General features: G+C 40.1%; 1 protein-coding gene across 3 annotated transcripts in view; it reads left to right on the top strand.

The window, feature by feature from the left end:
• frmd5 (FERM domain containing 5) overlaps positions 1-22,641 on the top strand; it is an 81,555-nt gene that overhangs the window by 51,861 nt on the left and 7,053 nt on the right. Inside the window, exons 2-9 of one of the 3 annotated variants that reach the window (XM_031314021.2) lie at positions 11,968-12,072; positions 12,297-12,305; positions 13,786-13,828; positions 14,003-14,081; positions 17,466-17,563; positions 19,993-20,116; positions 21,971-22,058; positions 22,284-22,372. In XM_031314021.2, the coding sequence (XP_031169881.1) occupies positions 11,968-12,072; positions 12,297-12,305; positions 13,786-13,828; positions 14,003-14,081; positions 17,466-17,563; positions 19,993-20,116; positions 21,971-22,058; positions 22,284-22,372 (635 nt within the window). Of the gene's footprint in view, positions 1-11,967; positions 12,073-12,296; positions 12,306-13,785; positions 13,829-14,002; positions 14,082-17,465; positions 17,564-18,839; positions 19,832-19,992; positions 20,117-21,970; positions 22,059-22,283; positions 22,373-22,641 lie in introns of those variants that run through there. The other 2 variants (XM_031314022.2, XM_031314023.2) reach the window with 2 other exon arrangements.

The raw sequence follows: 22,641 nt of genomic DNA, 5'->3' as shown, positions 1-22,641 counted from the left end.
AACTCCTAACAAAGAAGCAACAGAAGTGTGATGCCTTAGCCTGACAAGCCGGAACTCACCATTGGCAGGGCTCAATCCGAGGGGCGGGATAAACGGTTGTCTTTCAAATTCCCTCTGCACGCAATAGCCAACCAGAGCAATGCTAGTTGATAGATTAAACTTTTGCATTATCCGGTCGGCAAAACTCCGAACACATCTTCCTTTTTTAAGAATGACTTCAGTGCTTAACTCCTTGTCTTCCAGAGTCGCGGCCAAAACCGATTCGAAAGACCGCTGTTCGCCAGCAGCAACAGCCATCTTCTTTGTTTTCAAGTAGCAGGGAACCGTCACAACTCTGCCGTCCTTATGTTAAGCCCGCCCACCGACTCTATACACGATGTGATTGGCCTGACCAGAATTTGGTTTTTCCAGCTCGCAAGCCAATGGAGAGTTGCTAGACTGACCCTGGCTGCAAATTACATTTTGCTGCCGCTAGGGTGCATCTAGATTTCTAGGCTAGTGATGCCTCACTCTGTAGCTAAAACGAAAGCTCAACACACAGGGTGAAAAGAGGAGCTGCAGCAATGTGTAGTACAACAAAAATATAGTGTTTTTTCAAAATTAAACCTTTTCTGGTACAACCTCTAAATGCAATTATGAACCTGAAAATGAGTATAATATGGCCACTTTAAGACAAAAATGTCTACACAACACACCTGATTAACTACTCGACCTATCTGCAGATGGACTGATTAATTGCTTTTGTTAGATTGTCAGGGAAGGCATGTTGAGTGTACATCTTCTAATACAGCTGCTGACTGACAGGAGCATCAACTACGGTCTTTCACTTCTGTGCCTGCTCTCCAGAGTATGGAAAGTACATATTACCATATCATAAGATTATAGTAAGCCATTTACAGGCTTTGCTGCTCGCAGCCTTGGAGGCAGTGAACAACAGAACAGTGAAAATCAGCATAAAGATCATGCAGTGAGGCACTGAAATATGCTAACTATCAACACTGCAGTTGAGCCACGAAGAAGTGGGCATTGTTTAAGACCACCATAAACCATTAATCGACTTAACCACCTGCTACCCAGGAGCTTAGAGCTGTATGGAGATACAAAACCACTGTCACCTCAGCACCAGAGTGTTACCAGGCACTACCGTAGAAGCCTTTCAGGACCATTCGCTTAGCTGTTGCAATTTCCATCATGTAGTTCAAAATGACACCATCTTTTATTGATGTGGTGTTTCCCAAGCTGATATGGAACCCCTCTCAATAATTAATCTGACGCAAGGCTTTAAGGTCCAGGCCAAGAGAGTGGCATGCTGCTGGTCCTCTAAGGACCACAGTGATCATTTGGCCCCAGTCTCGGTTATTTCCATTTATCACTTTTATTATAGGTGTGATTAAACCCTGCGTGTGCTTCCATAAAGGACTTACGGGCCTTTGCTTGTTTAATACATTCCTCTTCCACTGACAGGCCTGCACTAATCTCATTTCCCCATGAGTCACTGTGGCTAATATAACAGCTTCCCGCTGCACACCCCCCCCATACTATTACTACTCTTATCACTAACATATCACATTTCTCATAAGAAACATATTACATGGGCGCCTGGGTAACCATGTGCAGAGGCTTAGTCCTCGACGCAGCGGTCGCGGGTTCGGGTTCGGTTCCGATCTGCGTGTCGTTCGCCCTCTATCCCCTTTCATGTCTAAAGCTGTCATGTCTAATAAAGGCCTAAAATGCCACTAAAAATCTTTAAGAAAAAGAAACATTACATACATGAACACGGTGCAGCACGTGCAGGTGCACACATTTTTACTGGTTACTGGTACTGCTACAACTACCACGACTGTTACTAGCAGTTACCTTTAATACTACTACTGCTACTAGGGATGCACCGATCCGACTTTTTCAGTCCCGATACCGATGCCAGGGCTTTGTGTATCTGTCGATACCCGATACCGATCCGATACTGTTGTTGAATTAATAATAAACTGTATACCTTTTGCACCTTATACCTTCCTTCCACCATGTGGAAGAGAGTAAAGGCACCAGACTTTCCTAACTAAGACAAAATAACATAGATGTAATGTATTGAATTCTTTAAATTAAATTAATTTAAATAAATAACAATAATGGGCCTTTATATAGGTTTACAATGGCTTATTCTACTGTCAGGAGTACATAGAATATCACAAGAACATTTTAATGTCATCATGTTTACTAAAAGCTTTGATTACTAAAGGGTTTGCTTTGCTCATCAACATTATACAATAACATTATATGAAGGAGAATCCATCAAACAGTTACAGAATCTAAACTATTTTTTTTTCTGCAAACTGCAAAGTAGTAAAATAAACTCAAATTGAATGAATACACATACAAACAACTTTAACATTGTTTCTCTTTCAAAACAAAATAGTTGTAAGCTAGTTGTATAAACACTACCTTGGCCACAGGTAAGTTAGGTTGTAGTGTGGTTGTAGTGGGCGACTGAACGTAGCTCCGCTGTCAGCCTACTTTGCTGTTTGAATAATGTTTGTAGGTTGGCGGACGTATTTCAGCGAGGCAAGGCATCTTAAATCCAGTGTTTTAATCATTGCTCTGAACCCGTCTTTCTCAACGGTCTGTAGCGGGACCGTAGTTGGATTGCGTTCATAATGTTGCTCTGCTGCATACTTGAAGTGACATGTCTTTAACGTTAGCACGGTAACGTTAGCACGGCCGAGTAACATTAGAGCGACGGGCAACAACAGTGGCTAAATTATGTCCGATTTTTTAGAAACAAAAAAACCTTGCAACAACAGACGGCTCCTCTCTTGAGCATACGTTGTTCTGGTGTATCTCCGGTCTTTCTTCATCCTCTAACTTTCTTCTCTGTTCTTGAATGTGCAATAGTGACCGGAGCCTCTCCCAGCTTAACAGACTGTTATGCTAGCTAGCAGCTATAATGTTACCCAACATGCCGTTCGGCGGTGTAGCTACATTTGTAAATGTAAAATTATTAGTGTTTGAAACTGTTTAAGTCACAAATTGTTATGTGCTATGGGGTTTTATCCTTTTAAAGAAAGTTAGTTGTGGGTTATTAATTGTTGTGTTATAAAGTTACTACCATGAGTGAGAAGGGTACGCAGTTAACAGGGGTCCCAGTGCTGCGACGGAGGAAAAAAAAAAAAAAAAAAAGCTGGATCGGCCCGTGAATCTGTTAATAGCTATTTTGTCCATATCGGGCCGATATCCGATCTTAATATCGGATCGGTGCACCCCTAACTGCTACTGTCACAATGTTAGTGTCTGCTTTTTTACTTTCTTTGATTTGCCAGGGATTGTTATTAAAATCAGATTTCTACTGCTTAACTGAGTCCAGATTGCTGTGGCAGACGTCCATGTCCTCAGACACACACTTCAACTCCTCCTGTGGGATTCCGAGGCATTCATAAACCAAACAGGGTGGATAATCTCTCCAGCATCTCGTGTGCTTGCCCTAGGTCTCAATGTTGTTGGATTTACCCAAAATGCCTTCAAAGGGATGCATCCAGGAGCAGAGGTATGCTGATGCCCAAACCATCTTAACTGGTTCCTTCCAGTGTCAAGGTGCAGCAATGTTACACCAAGCTCCTTTTTCTAAAGGGTGAGCTCAAGAGACCCTACAAAGGAAGGTCATTTTGGCTGCTTGCATCAACAATTGTATTATTTTAGTCACTACCTAAAGCTCATGCCAGTAGTAAGGTTGGGCGATGTCCCCTAAATTGGCAGTTGACGATGTTTACAGTAAAACGTGGCAATGGACGATGATATCGTCGTCGGGGTGGGGGGGTAAGCACTTTTTATTTTACTATATCTCTTTACATAAATATTTTTTTCTACTACTATGGGCTAACAGTTAACATAGAAACGATCAGACATACATTTAAATGCCCTCTGTAAATAGACAGTATTACATGGCTATGCTGCCCTGCTGGTAGCGGCAGTTTTTTACAACTTGACCTACTTTCAAGTTAGTAAAGTCAATCAGATGTCTGTGATCTGCGAAACGACAGTACAGTGAGACGTTTGCCTTCAACAGAGCGACAGTAATAACCTAATATACCATCATTACTGAGATTTAACTACATCCTCAGTTATGTTTGCACTGAATAACGCATTCAATAAACAAAAACAACTCTTGCATTTTATTATTAATTTTATTTATTTTAATATTATCTCACACATAAAATAGCACCCTCGTGAATTAGCCTACTGTTGCTAACGTACATTCATAAATCCTGCATAACATCGTCTCGTACCTATAGGACATCAGACCTACTTATTGATGCACGCACACAGTAGTGTCGACAAACTTAGTCCAATGAGGGGAGAAAGGAAAGTGTGATAGCGTTCCACGTTAACGCTTTTTTCTCTCTCGCTCGAGACCGCGAGTGTCTACTAGCAGGTAGAGCGAGTTACTACTGACAGGGAGAAAGAGAGAATGTATTACTACAGCCAATCCAGTCTGCTCAAAGCAATGGTCTTTTTCACAAATAGGTTGCACGTAAGGGGGAAAAAAGTAGCTTCCACTTAAGGGGCCCTATCTTGCACCCTGCACAGCACAGCGCAAAGCCCGACGCAAGTGTCTTTGCTAGTTTAAAAGACCGACGCACTTGTCAATTTCCCGTCCAGCGCCCGCGACTAGGATTAGTGTGTGTCTGACAGGGTCTGGGGCGTGGCATCACGATGGTGGCTCTCCATTGTGATGTTGGCCAGCCATCACGACGGAGGATGATATCGTCCATCGGCACAACCCTAACCAGCAGGTAAGAGTTGGAATGTCTGCTCATTTCTCTTCATTTGTCTCACACTTCATCTTACCCTTGCTCATGAGCAGGACCTTGAGATACAATTTACCATTATCTGGGGGACTATCATGGCCTCTTGACTCACTCTCTGTTTTCTTCTCACTCTGCTGAAAACCACTCGTCAGAGTACAACACCCACTGACGATGCATTTGACTTATTTGACGCCAATGATGTGGACACAACTTTTTCTCTGGTTACAAGCCTCAAATGGCTCATAGCAGTTGCCCCGCAACCCTATATTCCCACAGCTACTTCTCAAGGGATACTGTCATAACCATTTACATCCACAAAGCATGTGTAGACTGGATGAGCAAACTCTTATAAACTCTCCAAGGTCCTTGTAAGAGTAAAGAGCTGATCCACAAAGAATGGAATCTGCATTCTCCCTCCTGAATTTAAGGGTTTGATGATCTGTGACAGTCTCCTCTCCACCACAAGCCCCATCTGCCAAGATTGGTCAAAGCCCTGCCTCCTCGTCCTGAGTCATAGGAGCATCTTTGAGGCCAACTGAAAGTTCGTCTGGGTAATCTCCTCAAATGTCTCCCACATGTGAGTCTCAAAAGCTGCATATTTTGTTGTCAAGTTACCAACAACTTAAAATCAATATCCATTAGGTGTTTAGATTATTTTGTCAAGCTCATAAAGGGGAGCACCATCTACGTTAATAATTCCAATATGTTATTTCCATCGCCTAGACAAGTTTTTGTTTTCGTGAACATTAGCTACTCTAACACTCTCTATCTCTTTCTCTAACTAGCACTCTATTTTTTTGGATTTGCGGAAGAGTTTATCTTTTCAAATATGTTTGGACTGTCTTAGACTATAGGAATAACGTGAATGAATTTGGAAAATGGGCGTGTACTGTACGTGGTACTGTAGCCTGAACAACGTTTGTTTGGATCTCATACACACCTGGACGTGCACACGTATATAGCACATAGAGAGCAGGGCCTTCAGGCCATTTGTCCTGATCAGTGGAATCAAAAACCAGACTTTAATGACTTCCCCATGAACTAGATGGAAGCTGACAAGACAAGCATGGCCCCAGCTCCTTTATTTTTGTCAAAGGTCCCAACATACACTGTGCAATAACATTACTTACTCATCACGTTGAAGTTTTAGTTTTACATTTATATCACATTTCACGATGTGTATTGATAAATTGTACTTAAGTGCTGTTTGCTCACTATGATAATTAGTTAGCAGGACTGGTTAATGTGGCAGAAATGTCTGTCATGATTTTATTGGTTGATATATACCACAATTTATATAATTGAATTGATTGAAAAAGGCCTTTAGCTCCTGAGTGATAATGACAGATTAACCTCAGTAGTATTTTATTTTGCGTTAGAAATTTGACCACATTCGGAAAGTGTGATTTGTGCAGCTGAGGAAGCTGTAGGGTGAGTTTGGAAAGCAGGTGATGAATGGGGTTTAATTACTCTGGGAAGTTTGTTTGGGTGACTGGATGGAAACACCATTCATCAAAACTATACTGTAAATATGTTGTTTCACATATATAACCCTAATTAATCTTACATGAGGGGCATCAACTGTCACCACTATAGCGATTGTCAGTACAGACTAATTCCAAATGAACCCATAGGAAAACGGGCTAACATTAAGCTCATATAATAGTTCCAATTCTCCACAATGTGATATGATGAGATGACAGTAGGCAATGTTTAAGCCACACTTTGTTTACGCTGAAATGTGATGTAGCATTACTGATTAAAACCCATTTCAAATAAAATAGTTTTTTAAGCCTGTTTACTGCAGCATCATTTTACACAGCTGGCACTTTTTTTAAGCTTTTCCTGCCTTTTTTAAAAGTGTATAACAAAAATGTAACATTTGCTCACCTGCAGTACTGTGTGATGGATTGGATATTTACATTCATGGCTACAGTTCACAGATTTGCACAATGTGGTGCATCATAAAAATGTGTTCACAATGCATTCTTTCTACGGTCAGTGTAAAGTCCTTGTGTTAGATATAAAACAAAAATCATTCCCACTGCAAAGCCTATTGTATAAGTTCTAACTGTATAGCCATTTATCTTAATAGCAGGTTATTTTATTTCCCAATTCCCTGATATTTTGGCAGTAAAAAGGTTTTAATCCTAGGATAGCATGGATCTAATCATTTCCCCCGCAGCAATAAAAACCTAAGTGAGAGAAAACTGTGAGAAGCAATTCCCCCCACTGAAATTACATAACCACTAACCACATAAAATATCTACAGTTTATCTCCTCAAAAACAATTAAAAAAAAGTGCTTTAACTGGCAACATATAGCATTTCCTCTCTGCAGCCACCAGTGTATTGCAGCTTGGCTCTGGGTTTAAATCTCATAAGGATGTTGAAGAACACTTAACTTTGGATCAATAATGTTTCTGCCTCAGAGCCTGCCTTTGTGTCCCAGTGGAGCCTCATTCAGCTCACTGAAGTTCAGTGTGTCTCATCAGTATGCAACACAACACCAATACATTATAAGTGTTTGGTCAGCTGCCTTTGGGCAAGAGAGACTCTGCTGCTTTATTCTATCGCTGTTTAGTCCAGCCAGACAATGAGCATGGAGCAAAGTTAGAGTGCGCTTTGATCTCATCATTACAAATCGCATCAGAGTCGGGTAAATTACCAGGAAAATTAGGATTACCTGCACTCATTGTAATGCACAATAGAAGACTCCAGATCAGAAGCTCTTTATTAAGTCGTACATTTAAAATCTGTTGTAACAGCTGATAAATCCATCGTAGAAAGTGTGTGCTTACACTGTTTTTGTGAGTTAGGACATTTTTGTCAAGGAGTTCAGAATTCTTTATCAATTTCCTTTTCATTTATTTGCTGAAGTGACTGAGATGAATCCCCCTGCCTGTGTTGTTGTTTCATAACTACTAACTTGGACGTGGATCATCAGTAACCTCTTAAACACACACGCACACACATGCACATGCACATAGAAATATAGACAGATATACCACACACACACACACACACACACACACACACACACACGCATATAAATACACTGGTGCACAGTTCACCCAGAAGGAAAAGGCACTTTCAACATGATTAATTGGGAAGGCTTTTTTTGGGCACTGCTGTAGTTTACACTACAGTGCACAGCAGATGGAGGGAGTGGGAGGTACAGGCTATGAAAATGTTGTGGATCTAGAGGTTTCACAGGTGTACCAAAGACATTTATAATAGAACAAGAAGAATTGAGGCTTCTTGTGTGCATGTGTGAGACAGCGCGTTGATGTGTGTGTTTCTATTTTTGCTGCTGGGCCAGTCAGCAGGCCTGTCCTGGTGAGTCAGGGTGTATGTGTTGACAGTGACATACAGACACACTGACAGAGGAGATGGAGGGTCAGCCCGGTGCATCCTGGGAAAGGTCTGGAAAGTGCATGGCTTGATCCAAGTGGACCTGATAGGTTTAGGTTGGGTTGTGCTTTGGTGTAGGTTAAACATTGGTGGGTGACGAACGTGGGTGACTTAACTCATGCATATACTTCCTTGATGCTTCGGTGGTGTGCTTTGATGTAGTATAACCTCTCCAATATTGCTCTTCAGATCCTTTGGCAGGTTTATCGTTACAGACACATGTTCTCTTTTAATCTACAAAGATTTAGTTTTAATTTTAGTTACACCTTGTAGTTTAGTTCAATATTTTATTCAATATGTGTCTGTAGCTTCAATAAAGTGCTGACATAGACAGATACAGAATACGTAGTCTATATCGACAACGTTTCATTTATGGAATTGTTCCGGTGCCGCTGGAGGTTCCGCCGGATGTCCTTCATTTTCGGCCGGATGTCCGTCATCTTCCGCTTTCTATGTGTTGGCGTTCTAAACTCTGAATGATTTATGAGGACTATCGGTTAACTGCTCCTCAGATCTCTTCAGGGTAAATCCAGACAGCTAGCTAGACTATCTGTCCAATCTGAGTTTTCTGTTGCATGACTAAAACTACTTTTGAACGTACACGTTCTGACAAAACAAGTTCTTTCTCGAGGCTATTTTGCAGAGGCACCGTTGCTCTGTGCGGTGCTTAGCGCCGCCTAAGACAATTGTGATTGGTTTAAAGAAATGGCAATAAACCAGAGCACATTTTTCTCCTATCCAGAAATGCTGTGTGGACTAGCCAGACCCTCCTCCGCAGCGCTGTGGAGAGAGGTCTGATAATGCTAGACTACAGACTAGGTGATGCAGTCAATAGGATTGAACAAGACTGTTCAGACAGAAAGCAAAACAAATTTTAGAGGCGGCACGATTGCATACAAAGGCAATGGAAAGACACAACACAAATTTGCTGGGGTGGTATGAATTGACAGAAACTTCATAAAATTAGAGATTAGAGAAAAAAGGAGAGAAATGAAGGGATTATTCTACTTCAAACTACTGAGAAGTTCAACTTAATCAAAAGTTGTTTATGCACATTGAGACAACCAGTCTGGTTGTTAGAGGAAATTTAGTCTATATCCTTCGCGTTCCACTTCCGGGGCTGCTCCGGTGCTGCAGGAAATTCCACCGGATGCATGTATTTTTTTTGTTGTATTTCTTTCAACTAACACAAACAAATCTCTGAGTCAAGTCTCAAGTCTCTGGCCATCTGATCTGTCCCTAACACTGTATTGTTAAATCTTATGAATTCAAAGCATGTCCTGTAGCTACCATCCATACAGTACAGTATCAAAATCTGTTGTAGGATAACTTTATGGGGTCTACTTAACACATCCCTCTAGCCCTCGGACCTGGTGAAATATTAACCTAAGTCTGTCACATCATATAGATACAACTATAAAGATACAATTTGCCTATTCCCAGCATTAGCACAACACTTTGCGATGGTTAGCTTGTTACCTGTGACGATATATGCTTAATGTAACGTCTCTTTCACATTAGCAAGTGACTGACCTATATGGGTGCGTTTTGAGATGCCTGATGAAGTCCGACGTTGTTGATCCGGCATCATTTATCTTGGTGCCACACACCTTGCATGTAGCTGTTAGCTTACTGCCACTGTTTACGAAGTTATTGAAAGCCAAACTAATGACAAAAGGCACAACTCCGGGAGGACTTGGTGACATCGTCAATGCATTTTTTTATATGTGAGTGCGCGCACGTAAGGCCTAGCGCATGCGTTGTGTTGCACATTATAGCAAAGGGCAGGGGACATGCAGCTCGTCATATGTTTCCCCAACTTATATGCGTCAATAAAAGAAAATATAAATACATAAATAAATTTAGATTTAAAAAGCAATAATTGCATGAAAAAAGGTTGTTGACGAGTCTCGAAGCTCGAGTCCGAGTCAAGTCTGAAGTCAGCTGTTTGTGCGACTTAAGTGCGTCTCGAGTCCAAGTCTCAGACTCGAGTCCCCATCTCCGATAGACAGTAGTAGGTTTAACCCAATCCAAAGAGGACCATTAGTATTACGTAAGTAATATGTTAAAACAATCTGATATTGAGTGAAACAGACGTGTGAACAGGCTTCATAATAAAGATTCTCACATTGTCATATATAATTTGTCTCAACAGGGATTGTATTTAAAATGTTTCATATCTGGATCCTTCAATGCATTTATTCTCCTGTCCTCTCTTTTTGATTGCTGTGCTGTGGCATGCTGTATTAAGACTAGAAGATTAATCAGTGTCAACTGGTCTGGCTTGTTTTCTCTCTCTCCCTCCTCTGTTTTCTCCCTCTCTTGATTTGGTTTTGTCTTTCTCTTCTCTTTTTCCCCTTCCGTTCTCATATGTCTGCCTTTGACTTTCTCTGACTATGCAGTTTTGAGTCACTATGGGAATGCAGTGTCTCTTCTGAAGGGCATTTTAGGATATTTGTCCTTTGCCACTATAGTAAGAAAAACTATAACCTATATGTAGAGTGAACACAGTTGGAGAAATCTGTTCAATTCAACCCACAGTCTGCATGGTATCGAAAACAGTAACTTTAGTTTCCACACATATGCTTAGATTGTAAGCGGTATGTGTAAAATGGTTGGGGATGTCAGTGGTGAAAACATTAGATGTCTGCATGTCAATTTAATGTATGCTGAACTATTCCATAAAACAATTTCAGTTGATTTGGAGAAGGCTGACACGGAGCTAAACTAGCTAACTTCAAGGTGCCCTTAACATACCAATCTCTACCTTGCTTTTAATGAGATGATGCAGATAATATTTGCAGGAATGTCATTATCAAGTGACCTATTTCTTTAATATGTTGCACCCTCCTCCCCTCAATCATCTGAACTGCATGTGTTGGCGCCTGTTTGAATCACTTTTCAGAGTTCCGAGTTGAATTTTACTGGCTATGCATTTGTAACCAAAGCTCCAATTACTGGCTCATGTTTTTTATGCATTCAGTGGCAGCCCTGTTTGCTGTACCTTATTGTTGCAGTTCAATCTAAATAAAGACCTTATTAAATTGTGTTTTTCATGAGTCTGTTGGGGCCGACGCAGCTTTATACAAGAGCCCTGCTTACAATGCCAGCATAGCAGGTCTGTTTCCTCACTCACACCAGATCAAGGCTATATAGTACATTTGAATTAGGTTAGTTATTTTGAACAATTTATTTCATCACCCTAGTTAAAAATATAAACATTGCATTTCTAGGTTCTTGAATTATACAAAAGATACAAAAAGTATTCATATCTTTGGATGGGTCAGGTTTTAGCAATGCATTGCATGACAAGGGCTTCCTCTCCTTTTCAGCCTGCCTTTGCCCACACCTTGTCGCACTGCTTTTCCAGGTCTTTTTCTGCAGCAGAAATCTCTTGAAGCTTTCGCAGGTGGCTGCTGCCTCGATATAAATATTTTATAGTCCTCATATATCTCCCTTGAGGGTAGTAAATATTAAAACACTTTCGGGTGGCTGTTTTGACTTCTCAGAGGCTCCAAAAAACGTCCTAATGAGAAGGAAAAATAAATCAATTTTGATGTGACACTATCGATATGTTGTAAAAATGTCTTCTTGATTTTGTAATGTGTGAACGTGTTGTTATTTGCTGCCCTACCTGGGCAGAGTGCAGACTTTGGTCTAGACTGTTTTTCTATTTCTTTCTCTTCCCTTCTCTCGTCAGTGTCCCTCAAAAACATTATATGAATTTCTCTCAACTCATGTTATTTCTCTTTCAGCGGGATGCCAAGGGACAATACCTGTTTGACCTCATCTGCCACCATCTCAACCTGCTGGAGAAAGACTACTTTGGCATTAGATATGTTGACCCAGATAAGCAGAGGGTAAGTATTCATTTGGAATAACAAACCCAACTACATTTTAGTTGGATTAAATTCAGTTGACTATGCGACACTGTGACTCATGATTTGGTTTTGTCTCCTTCTCTCTGTCATCCCCATCTTTCTTCCTTCCTTCCTTTCTTTCATTTCTGGTCTCTCTATCTTTCTCTCTTGTCATTTGTTTCTGTGTCATTCTTCCATCTGAAATATCTGGAATGATTTTAAAGTTACAGTTGGTAAATTTCATTAAAAAAGAAGCTTTTTGTCATATTTGTTGAAACTGTCACTCTATCCTGACAGCACAACATGAATCAGATCATTTGTGGAAAATTCAAGTACCTCTGCCTCGTCCTGGTGCTCCTAACAGAATAACAAAGAAAAAAAATCTGTTTCTTAAAACATTTGATGCAAGAAATAGGCAATACAATAACAGAATCTTGATTCATAGTTCATCACCACTGCCTATAGTTTGATAATTTGACTGCAGTTCAGGAACAGTCATTGACACTGTGTTAGAGACTCCTCAGCTCTGATTGGTTGGTAATCTTTGCGGTGGGAACTTGCAAATGCCATTAGGAGCACTAGGAGGAAGCAGTTAATCTGTCTCATGTACTACTGTCAGGATATAGTGAGAGTTTCAGCAAATATGATGAAAACGTACCTTCTCAACCAAGTCATCGGCCCCCTTGAATTAAAAACTAGTTTACACAAACTCCATAATTTGCTTTTTTGAATTAGCTAATAATTTGTGCACCTAGGTTTACAGAGTGAATTGCTTATTCTGTAAAAAAAGACATTTAATGTTGTCAATGCAGCGTTGTGTTTTACAGGTTAGACTCTTTTTTGAAGATGATAACACTCTTTAAGTGTTAAATCTTAACAATTTTGAAAGGCCTGAGGAAACCCTTTGAAGCTCATGAAAGGATAGGAAGCCATCTGTGGCCACATTGTCCCAGTCAGTCTTCACCATCTCTACACTGTCTTTTAGAGTCTGTAGATCACCAGGTAGAGTCTCACAGTCAGTTAGGGATAATTTGTTAAATGTTGTTAGATATGAATGCCAGGCCTTACTGGTCAAATGAGTCAGAGATATTCAGGACACGTAGGTAGACCTGCAGGTTAATTATGCAAGCTGGAAAAATGCCAACCCGTTTAATTAACATGAATATCAATCACAGAAATTAACACAGTTCTCAGTGAATTTGCAGGACTTGGAGTATGTGTTAATCATTGCACTTTTGAACTGGATTACAAATGCTTTCAAGACTTGAAATTGTTATCCGCTTTGCAGATTCTCTCTGCATTTTAGCTGAGAGACATTTTAAGACAATGTGTTGCTAAAAAGTTAATAATTAAAGCTAACTGCATCATTGTGTTTAACATCTACTGCATTGTGAGCGCAGTGCGCCATTATTGTCAGCATGTCATCATCTCACTGATTAGAGCCAGTTTGGCCCGTGATGTTTAGCACTCTGACAGAGAACAGCAGTCTCCTGATTATCTTGCAAACAGCTTTCCTTCATCTCCTCTCTGCATGGAGACTGTAGTGGAGGAGGTCTAAATAAACAGAAGGCAAGGAGATGGAAGTAATTCTGCTGTTCCTTCCAGCTATAGATTACAAGTCATCATGCTCAGCTCCTGAGCAATCAGACTTCAGACTGACAGTTTAGCAGCTAAAGATTCAGTGGTCTTTACCTCTCTTTCTCTCCCTTTCAGCATTGGTTGGAGTTTACAAAGTCAATTGCCAAACAAATTAAATGTAAGTATTTAATTTAACATGCCTGATTAGTTGGTTAAATAAGAAACCTTCAAGAAAATAAATGTGCTAAATATATATCGTGCAAAACAGATGAAGAAAAACAGATCACACCAATCATGGAAACCACATTAGAAACATGACAATAGGTTTTAAATGTTTGTCTTTGTTCCCTAGCCCAGCCTCCATTCACCATGTGTTTGCGTGTCAAGTTTTACCCGCCAGACCCCGCAGCCCTAAAAGAGGAAATCACCAGGTAAGATTTTAAGATAGCATGGTGGGCTGCAGGTGGCGTTGAGGGATGTATGGAAGTGACGATGTTTGCCTCTCATGAAGTTTCAAAGGTGAGAGTTGTGACAAGTTAATGCCTCTTCAGTGATTTGTTTTGCATTTCCATTTAAATCAAACCAATCAATACAAGAAAATTGTACAAATGGCAGTCGGGTTGAGCAATGTTTTAAAAGAGTACTTTATCGATTTAGCATTACTCTCATTTTTTAAGTGGCACCAGAAATACCATCTTTTTTATTCCATGGATTCTTCTTCCTTGTCAAAACCTGGCACCTACATTACCCACAATGCAACTCGACTACAGACAGTTTGGTCATCAGGTGTGTGTTATGCTAGTAGCGGCTAATGTAGCCTTGAGCTGCTAGCCTCAAGCAGAGATAAGGAGCAACAGAGGTCTGGTAAGCTCACTTCTTTCTAACTCCACACCCACACTTTTTCAATTTTCAAACGTGTATTCTTCAGCCCCATCCAGCGTGACTCAAGTGACATAACTTGAGTCAATTTTCTCAGACTTAATTTGCAAGTTCTACTCTACTTGTATACTCATGCGTGTCACAAGTATTGCATGTGTTTTGATTAATGAAATGTATATAACAGGAGGAAGTGATCTCATGTTGCAAATCATAGCTTGCATGATGCCATGTTTTCTAAGGGGCACAGTTTTCTGAATCAAATGTGTTATAGCATCAAACTATTCTTCACAAACCTTTCCACAGACAAGAAGAACATCCTGAGTAGTCTATAATGACAGCGTTTCATTTACGGGATTGTTCCGGTGCCGCCAGAGGTCCGCCGGATGTCCCTCATTTTCGACCGGATGTCCGTCACCTTCTGCTTTCTTTGTGTTGGCATTCTAAACTCTGGTCGATTCGGGAAATATCCTCCGAGCTATAACCCACAATCAAATTATATTTATCTTTTTTGAGTAAAATTGTCATTGCACACTCAACAGCCATTTTCATTACAGAGCTCCAGTTCCTTCCCGAGGCTATTTTGTACCAGCTTAGCGCCACACAAAACGATTGCGATTGGTTTAAAGAAATGCCAATAAACCAAAACACGTTTCTTTCCTATCCAGGATTGCTGTGTGGACTAACCAGACCTTCCTCCGCAGCGCTGTGGAGGAAGGTCTGGCAATGCGAGCCTACATCCTGAGAAACCCTTCTTATATTCTTTTTCCTTATGTATTGCAGCTCTAGTTATTCATTGCAGCTACTTATTGGGTTTGTTTGACCACTCACTGGTCGTATCAAACTTAATGTGGAAAAAGTGATGTCTATTTAAAAACAGAAATTTAACACAAGTGGCCTATTAATCTTCTTCTTACACTCAACTAAGGACAATTACATCATACAACTATTTTGGGAGTCATAACCAAAAATGCTGACAAACCTAAGTAGCATAAAACGTCCGACTCCACAGCACTTAGAGACTGATTTTATTGAACCAAAGGGAATGTCTCTATCTTCTGCCTTTCTATTAATTTCCTTGTCTCATAAAATCATATCAAAAGTATTCTTATCATTGTATGACTCTGCAGCCAGCTTTCAGATAATTGAAAAATGGATAAGAGCACTGCAGCTTGGATAGAGGTTTTAAAGAATAATTGCTTTTGTCTGAACGGAGAATCCTTTCAGTACATACTGCTTAGGTCTGTAACCATCCTTACTTTATCGAGTGAAAATTACCATCTTAGGTCATCTCAACTACAATATTTAAAATGTTAATGTATTGTAAATGCAATACGTGATGCAGGTCCAAAAGAAAAAAACACAATATCCAGAGCTAAACAGTGAGTCTGTGTGCAGCGGGATTTGAGTATTCCCTTTTTTTTATACAGTGGGCTGTATTGTCATGATGCTCCTCTCCACTGTGTATGGCATCCTTGACAGCTGAACAAACTGCTGTAAGGAGTGAGGAGTCAGGGAGCTACCGAGCGCACAGATCCCTGTAAATCACATCCCTCGACTGGTTGCCACGCAGTGAAATCTTATTTGCAATCCAGCTCTTCGTGATTGAGCTGGAGCGCCGGCAAGGGATAGCTCCTCCATATTGCGCCATCTGTTCTGACTGGAAGCTCTCACAGACCTACAAATGCATAGTAGATATGCATAGGCATGAAAGGCAGCAACATTTTGCATAGCTTTTCATGTTGCTTTCAGCTTTTAATTTTCTGTATATATTTCACAACAAGGTGTTGATGATGTAAAAGGGCTCAATAATACACCCCATCTGTACTCTGACATTCTTCATTGCAATGCTTAGTGCAGCTATACTACTTGTAGAGAAGCTAAAATCACAGGCGTTGGAAATTAATGCTGAGCAGAAAAATTGGCACACACTACTGGTCAAAAGTTTGGGGTCACTTAGAAATTTCCATTCCACTCCATTATAGACAGAATACCAGCTGAGATCAGTTGCATTGTTTTTTTTAACCAGGGCAGCAGTTTTCAGATTACATTATGTTACATAATTGCAAAAGGGTTCTCCAATGTTTTCTCAGTTAGCCTTTTTAAATGATATCAGATTAGTAAACAGAATGTGCCTTTGGAACATTGGATGAATGGTTGCTGATAATGGGCAATGTAGATATTGCATTAAAGATCAGCCACCCACTCAGATCAGCTGGTATTCTGTCTATAATGGAGTGGAATGGAAATTTCTAAGTGGCCCCAATCTTTTGACCGGTGTATGTGTAATCTTTGGATGTTGTGGACGAGACCAGCAGATTGAGTTGTTGTTGTGGACTTCGGTGCAAACCAGCAATCATACTTTTAGATCATTGTCAATTCTCAAAATGATTATGCTTTAGCTCAAGTTCTGCCTTGAGGTAGGCTACATGTCTCGTGTCGAATGTTACTAAAGACAACTTTGGATTTCGAATCACACATTTATTTGGGTTAATTGTTGTACCACAATAAATGGGTTGTGAAAGGGCCCTAGCATAATGGGAGCTGTTGTTAGCTACATTTATTTTACAGTTCACTGTGTAGAGTTCAAGGTATTATATCTTATCTGAAATAACTACAGACTTAGCATCTAACGCAGACTCGTGAAGACAGTCAATATATCCTTTTCTTTGTTTCTAAGAACAGCATCTTTGTTTGCAGGTTTAGTCTCAGGTACAAAAAGTCACAGTAGTCAGCCTAAGGTCTTAATTTAATTTACTTACTTTAATATAGTATTCTCAAGAGTACTTATCCTAACAATGTCTTCGACTCACCTGCAGCCTCAAGGGACACCTTACCTTAAAATTGTAAACATCCACTGCGTGTGTTTACAAGAAAAGGAATGTCGATATTGATCTCAATAATGACCCAAATCAGTTTCTCTGTGTTCCACTCCACAGATATCTCGTCTTCCTACAGGTTAAGAGGGATCTCTACCATGGTCGCCTCCTGTGCAAGACATCAGATGCTGCTCTGTTGGCTGCCTACATATTACAAGGTACGACAAAATAAGGAGTCGTCATTTAAGCATTAGAAATGCTGCAAAGCTTTCAACCGGACTACCGGACCTTTATTTTAAATCAAACTGTCAAACAAGTAGAAATTTCCTCATGAGAGTCAAACATTGCAATCTGGAACAGAAAGACAATCAGTGGCATGGTGTCCTCTGACTGGTGCATTTGAGGCAATTACATGTTATATCTACACATTGTTTTGATGGAAAATGACATGATTGAATTTCAGAGTTGATTACCCTCAGCTTCCACAGTTGTGGTCCTCATGTCGGAATCGCACCCTAAATTACAACTGTAAATGAACAACATATAATACCACACTTGAAATATATAATTAATAATGTTTCTGACCTACTGTAGATTATTTTCATATAACCCTGCTTGTTACACTTGCCATCTGTGTGTGTGTGTGTGTGTGTGTGTGTGTGTGTGTGTGTGTGTGTGTGTGTGTGTGTGTGTGTGTGTTCACATTCTGCCATACATGTACTTTACTGTGTGGGTGTGTGCAAATGTGCAAGCAGAGCGTGTTCAGAGGTCAAAGGCTCATACTACTCATTTTCATTTGATGGGGACCTTGAAAATCTGAATTTGTTGTTTTTACTTTGAATTGAAAATTCTAATTTTAGTAAGAACCACAAAAAGCAATTGAGACACAGTTATTACTCAAGGAAAAGAAGAATTCAATGAAAAAGTCGGTATGTTTCCCTTTTTAAAAAAACGGATAGTTTTGTAAAAAAAAAAAAAAAAAGAAAGAAAGTTGGAATATTCCAGGTTTTATTTGACGGGCTCCTTGTCAGCCTCATCAACATGCAGAGAGGTGAGATGCATTAAGGAACAGTTTCTCTGTCACACACCGTGTCAACCAGCTATCCATCCAGCCTTTTATCAGCCAATTCCTGAATCTAAATGTCTGGGTGTCTCTGTGTAGCCCTCAACACCACACAACATTGGCTTATATTGGCTTGCTTGCTAGACCTTTCTATGCAGGATTTTATCCATGTATTCATCTATTTATTCACACCATAAGATAATCTGTAAAAACTTTGGCACTGGCTAACTGTAGGCATTTTTTTTTACAGTTACTATAGTATCAAATCAACTTTATTCAGCACTTTACACACAACAAAGTTGATCCAAAGCGCTTTACAGAACACACACACAGGAAAACAAAAATAAAAGGAGGAAACAAACACAATAGAAAAGAAGAAAAACAAAGTGATGATAATAGTAATGGTATTTATATTAATAATAATAATAATAATAACAATAATAATAATAATAATAGTAAAGGCACAGGACACAAAGAAGCCATAGTAACAACTTAGACCTTCAGGAGAATGACCTGCTCTGGTTAAGTTAGACACAGTTGAAAGCTAATGAGTAGAGGTGTGTTTTTAAAATGACTCTTCAAGATCTCAATAGTGGGGGACAAGCTGAGAGAGAGAATTCCACCATTTTGGGGCAAAAATGTAGAAAGCCTAGTATTATCTGCTTTTGCTCATTTTGGCTTCCACTGGTTCAGTCTTTTTCACTTTGCCTTTCCAAATAAGTGTCTGTCTGAGCCTTTCCTTTCTGTAAAGCATTTCTTCACCAGGTGTCTCTGGCTTATAAAAGCACTCTTTTGGACTGCCAACATGCCAGAAAATGTGAAGCCATAATGTCTGTAACACACATAAACTGGAATGTTTTGGGCTGTCTAAAATTCAGTTTTCAACAGTACTGGCTGCCAGAGCAGTACAGAGCTCCCCAGAGAGCAGACAAGTAGCCAAACTCACTGTGCAGTTCCTCCACCATCTGTAAACTCATGTCAGTGGTTTGTAAACTAGGCTGCTGAAGCTGGCTACAGCCATGCAGAGAACACTGGCAGTTTTTTTTCATGGTAAAAAAGTACTGACTGGACTCAAGGTTAACAATTAACAAAGAGTTATTTTTATCATAAAATAGTTTTTGTGTGTGCCCTTTTTGTGCACAGGTGTATTCAAATCCTTGATGATGATCCTTGCATTGTGTACAAATTTGTATTGTGAGCTTTATGTTGAGGCATTATCTTTGAACCATGCACCACAGTAACTCTGTCCTTGGTACTGTAAATGATTACAAAGATAACATTTGATACATTTCATTATAATACTTTTTCATATAAAAAAAAAGTTTGATATGAAAATATGACCTTCGTGATTGCAGTGTATCTATGAATCATCTGCCCACCATCACTATTTGCTCATTGCAGAAATCAGTTCAACACTTGTTAGGTATGCATCACATATTATGTTCACTTATTGCTGCATGTTGTACTCACAGCCAATGTCAGCTACAGTATGAGGTTTGGAACGACAGTTACATTTGAAATTACATTAGTGGATTAAAAAGTCATCTTCAAACATGGAATGGTGTTTTTTTTCCCATTTTCCAGCTGAAATTGGTGACCACGATCCTGGGAAACACCCAGAGGGCTACAGCTCCAAGTTCCAGTTCTTCCCCAAGCACTCAGAGAAGTTGGAGCGGCGGATTGCTGACATCCACAAGACTGAGCTAATGTAAGGCGACACTTGTCCCTGTCTACCTGTGTACTCCTTTACTTCAATAGCAGCCACTGTGCAGTGCATCACAAAAGCACGCCAAACTGTTGCTGGTGCTACAAACTGAACTCTTATAGTGTGTCTTAAATTCATAGGTCAGTCATAGGAAACTAAAATACAGGACTGCTGTGATGGTTTTATAGACAGATTATATTCTCACAACCAACGCTAAACGACCAGTTTATTCAGTTCAACCAAAAGATGACATCTCACATTCAGAACACATCTGCAAGTAAATAATCTGATACATTTTTCAGCTATAGGTTAGAAATTTCATAGCTACTTAATGTGCTGAGTATTCATTTCATTCATATGGTTTGTGTGTTGTTTTGTTTTGGTCCTGTGTTGTTTTACAGTAGTTGCCTTCACACAGGCTCTGTAGACTTGCCTACCCAACCCTGCACAACCAGGCACTGATATGTTTATGTAGAGGTTCAGTACAGACTCTGACTCATGCTGCACATGAGAGGACCCGTCTGCAGCATCCTCCAGACTACAGTATTTGGCTGGCAGGGTGCTCCATACAATTCGTCAGTGTTGGGGGGCCCTGCCACAGGCAAACATTGTCCAAAATGCCGGTGCTCGGGCAACCATTAATGGTTCTGGTGAATTTGTTCCCCTTGGTGGTGCTGATAGTTCAAAGAGTCTGGGAACAGTTCACACTATTTAGCTTCCAATAATTGGATTTCAGAAGTAGTCCAGAGAAAAGACAGCTTTACCCATTCACACATTATTCTGTTTTATAATTAAAAACTTTTTCTTGGGGATGTTTCATGATCCCTTTTTAAAGTTTGTGCTCTCTTTGAGCACTTCAGGAGAGCTTGGGCTACTGCATGTTCCATCCTGTGGCAGTAAAAGGTCTGTTGTAATGGCGGTGGTGTTGGATGTTATTCTTAATCCGGCACACAGCGGGTGATGACCATTGTGGTGGACAGGTCTGAAGTGGGGATGTCACTTATTCTTCTACATGACCCTCACCCCCCCCCGGTTCATGTTTTTGCACTTTCAAAGAGGTGTTATTGTGCAACTGCGACTGTATCATCTGCAAAAGCAGCTTTACCTGGTTGCTAACCCCTAAGATTGGTGGTGTTGCAAAGGCTGACCACCTTTTTAGATTTTGTGTCATCAGGATGGTAGTTATTTTATGCTGCAGGTGCAGTCAGTGTATGTTTTGTGCCTGGGGACTGACACATGTCTAGAAGACAGTCAGGTTCAGTTAACGTTGCCTTAAAGTGGAAGGGTGCCAGACAGTGCGTGCCAAGGCCACAGCAGGTACACACGGTAACCCTAGCACCGAGAGCATCCGGCTACTCCTCCCGTTGATAACTTCATGGTTGATGGGCTGGAGTACTTTGTGTTTGATTTATTTGTTGATACTTCAAGTGAATCAAGCCCGTTTGTTAGAAGAACCTTTGTATTTTTCTCTGATCTTCTCTTTATCTCTGTCTTTAACACACACACACACACATACTTGAACGCACGCACGCACACATACACAGTAGCTACAACCCAGTAGGACACAGACACTAGTTAAAGATTTGATCCTACACTGCCCTCTATTGCTCATTTCCACCACGTCAGCACAGGTAAAAAAACATGTAAAGATTTTCCCTTAAATGTTTTTTCATCACAATGCTGGCAGAATTCAAAACTATAGAGAAGATGGGTAATGTGGGGAAAAATGTGCTCCTACTTCCATACATTTGCTCCTGTGTTTGTCATCTTATTTATCAAAAAATAATGATGAGGAAATAAAATACAAGTTACACACAGTAACCTTTGATACCCTTGACTGACTTTCCTTTCTCCCAGAGGTCAGAGTCCTGAAACGTCAGAGCTCAACTTCCTCCACAAGGCTCAGATGCTGGAGACGTATGGAGTGGACCCTCATCCATGCAAGGTGGTCTTTATTAAACAAATGTTTTATATCATTATGAGCTCGTGCTTTCTATGAGTCTATGCTTAATGTTTTTTTAGTAAATGTGAGATGACCTATAAAGTCAATCATAAAATTAATATGTTACACTCTACTGTCTTAAAGTGACCTTTTATCAATGTAGGAGATTTACAAGAAAATATAATCTCATTCTACAATAACAAAAACATGGGTATATGTGCCTGTCAGGATGTGTCTGGCAACCCAGCTTTTCTGGCCTTTACTCCTTTTGGATTCACTGTGCTGCAAGGAAACAGGAGGGTCCATTTACTGAAATGGTGAGTTCAGATACTGGTTAAAATTGAACATGATGCTAGATAATAACCACAAAAAATGTCTATGAACATACATCCTCCCTTAATTAACAGCGTGTACAAAGGGCCAGCAAACTTCAAACAAGCTTTTTAACGTTAAAGTCCATATTTTTAAGTTTTTAATGTCGACACTGCGAGTGATCTAGTACAACTTTGCTACACTCTTCTTCTAAATAATGTCAGGTATTAAAGTAATTAAAAATATCTATGTGCAAGGAGTAAACAAGGAGTCC

Source organism: Sander lucioperca, chromosome 3 (assembly GCF_008315115.2).
Source record: "Sander lucioperca isolate FBNREF2018 chromosome 3, SLUC_FBN_1.2, whole genome shotgun sequence".
NCBI lineage: Eukaryota > Metazoa > Chordata > Actinopteri > Perciformes > Percidae > Sander > Sander lucioperca.
This window is presented reverse-complemented; position numbering and strand designations above follow the sequence as displayed.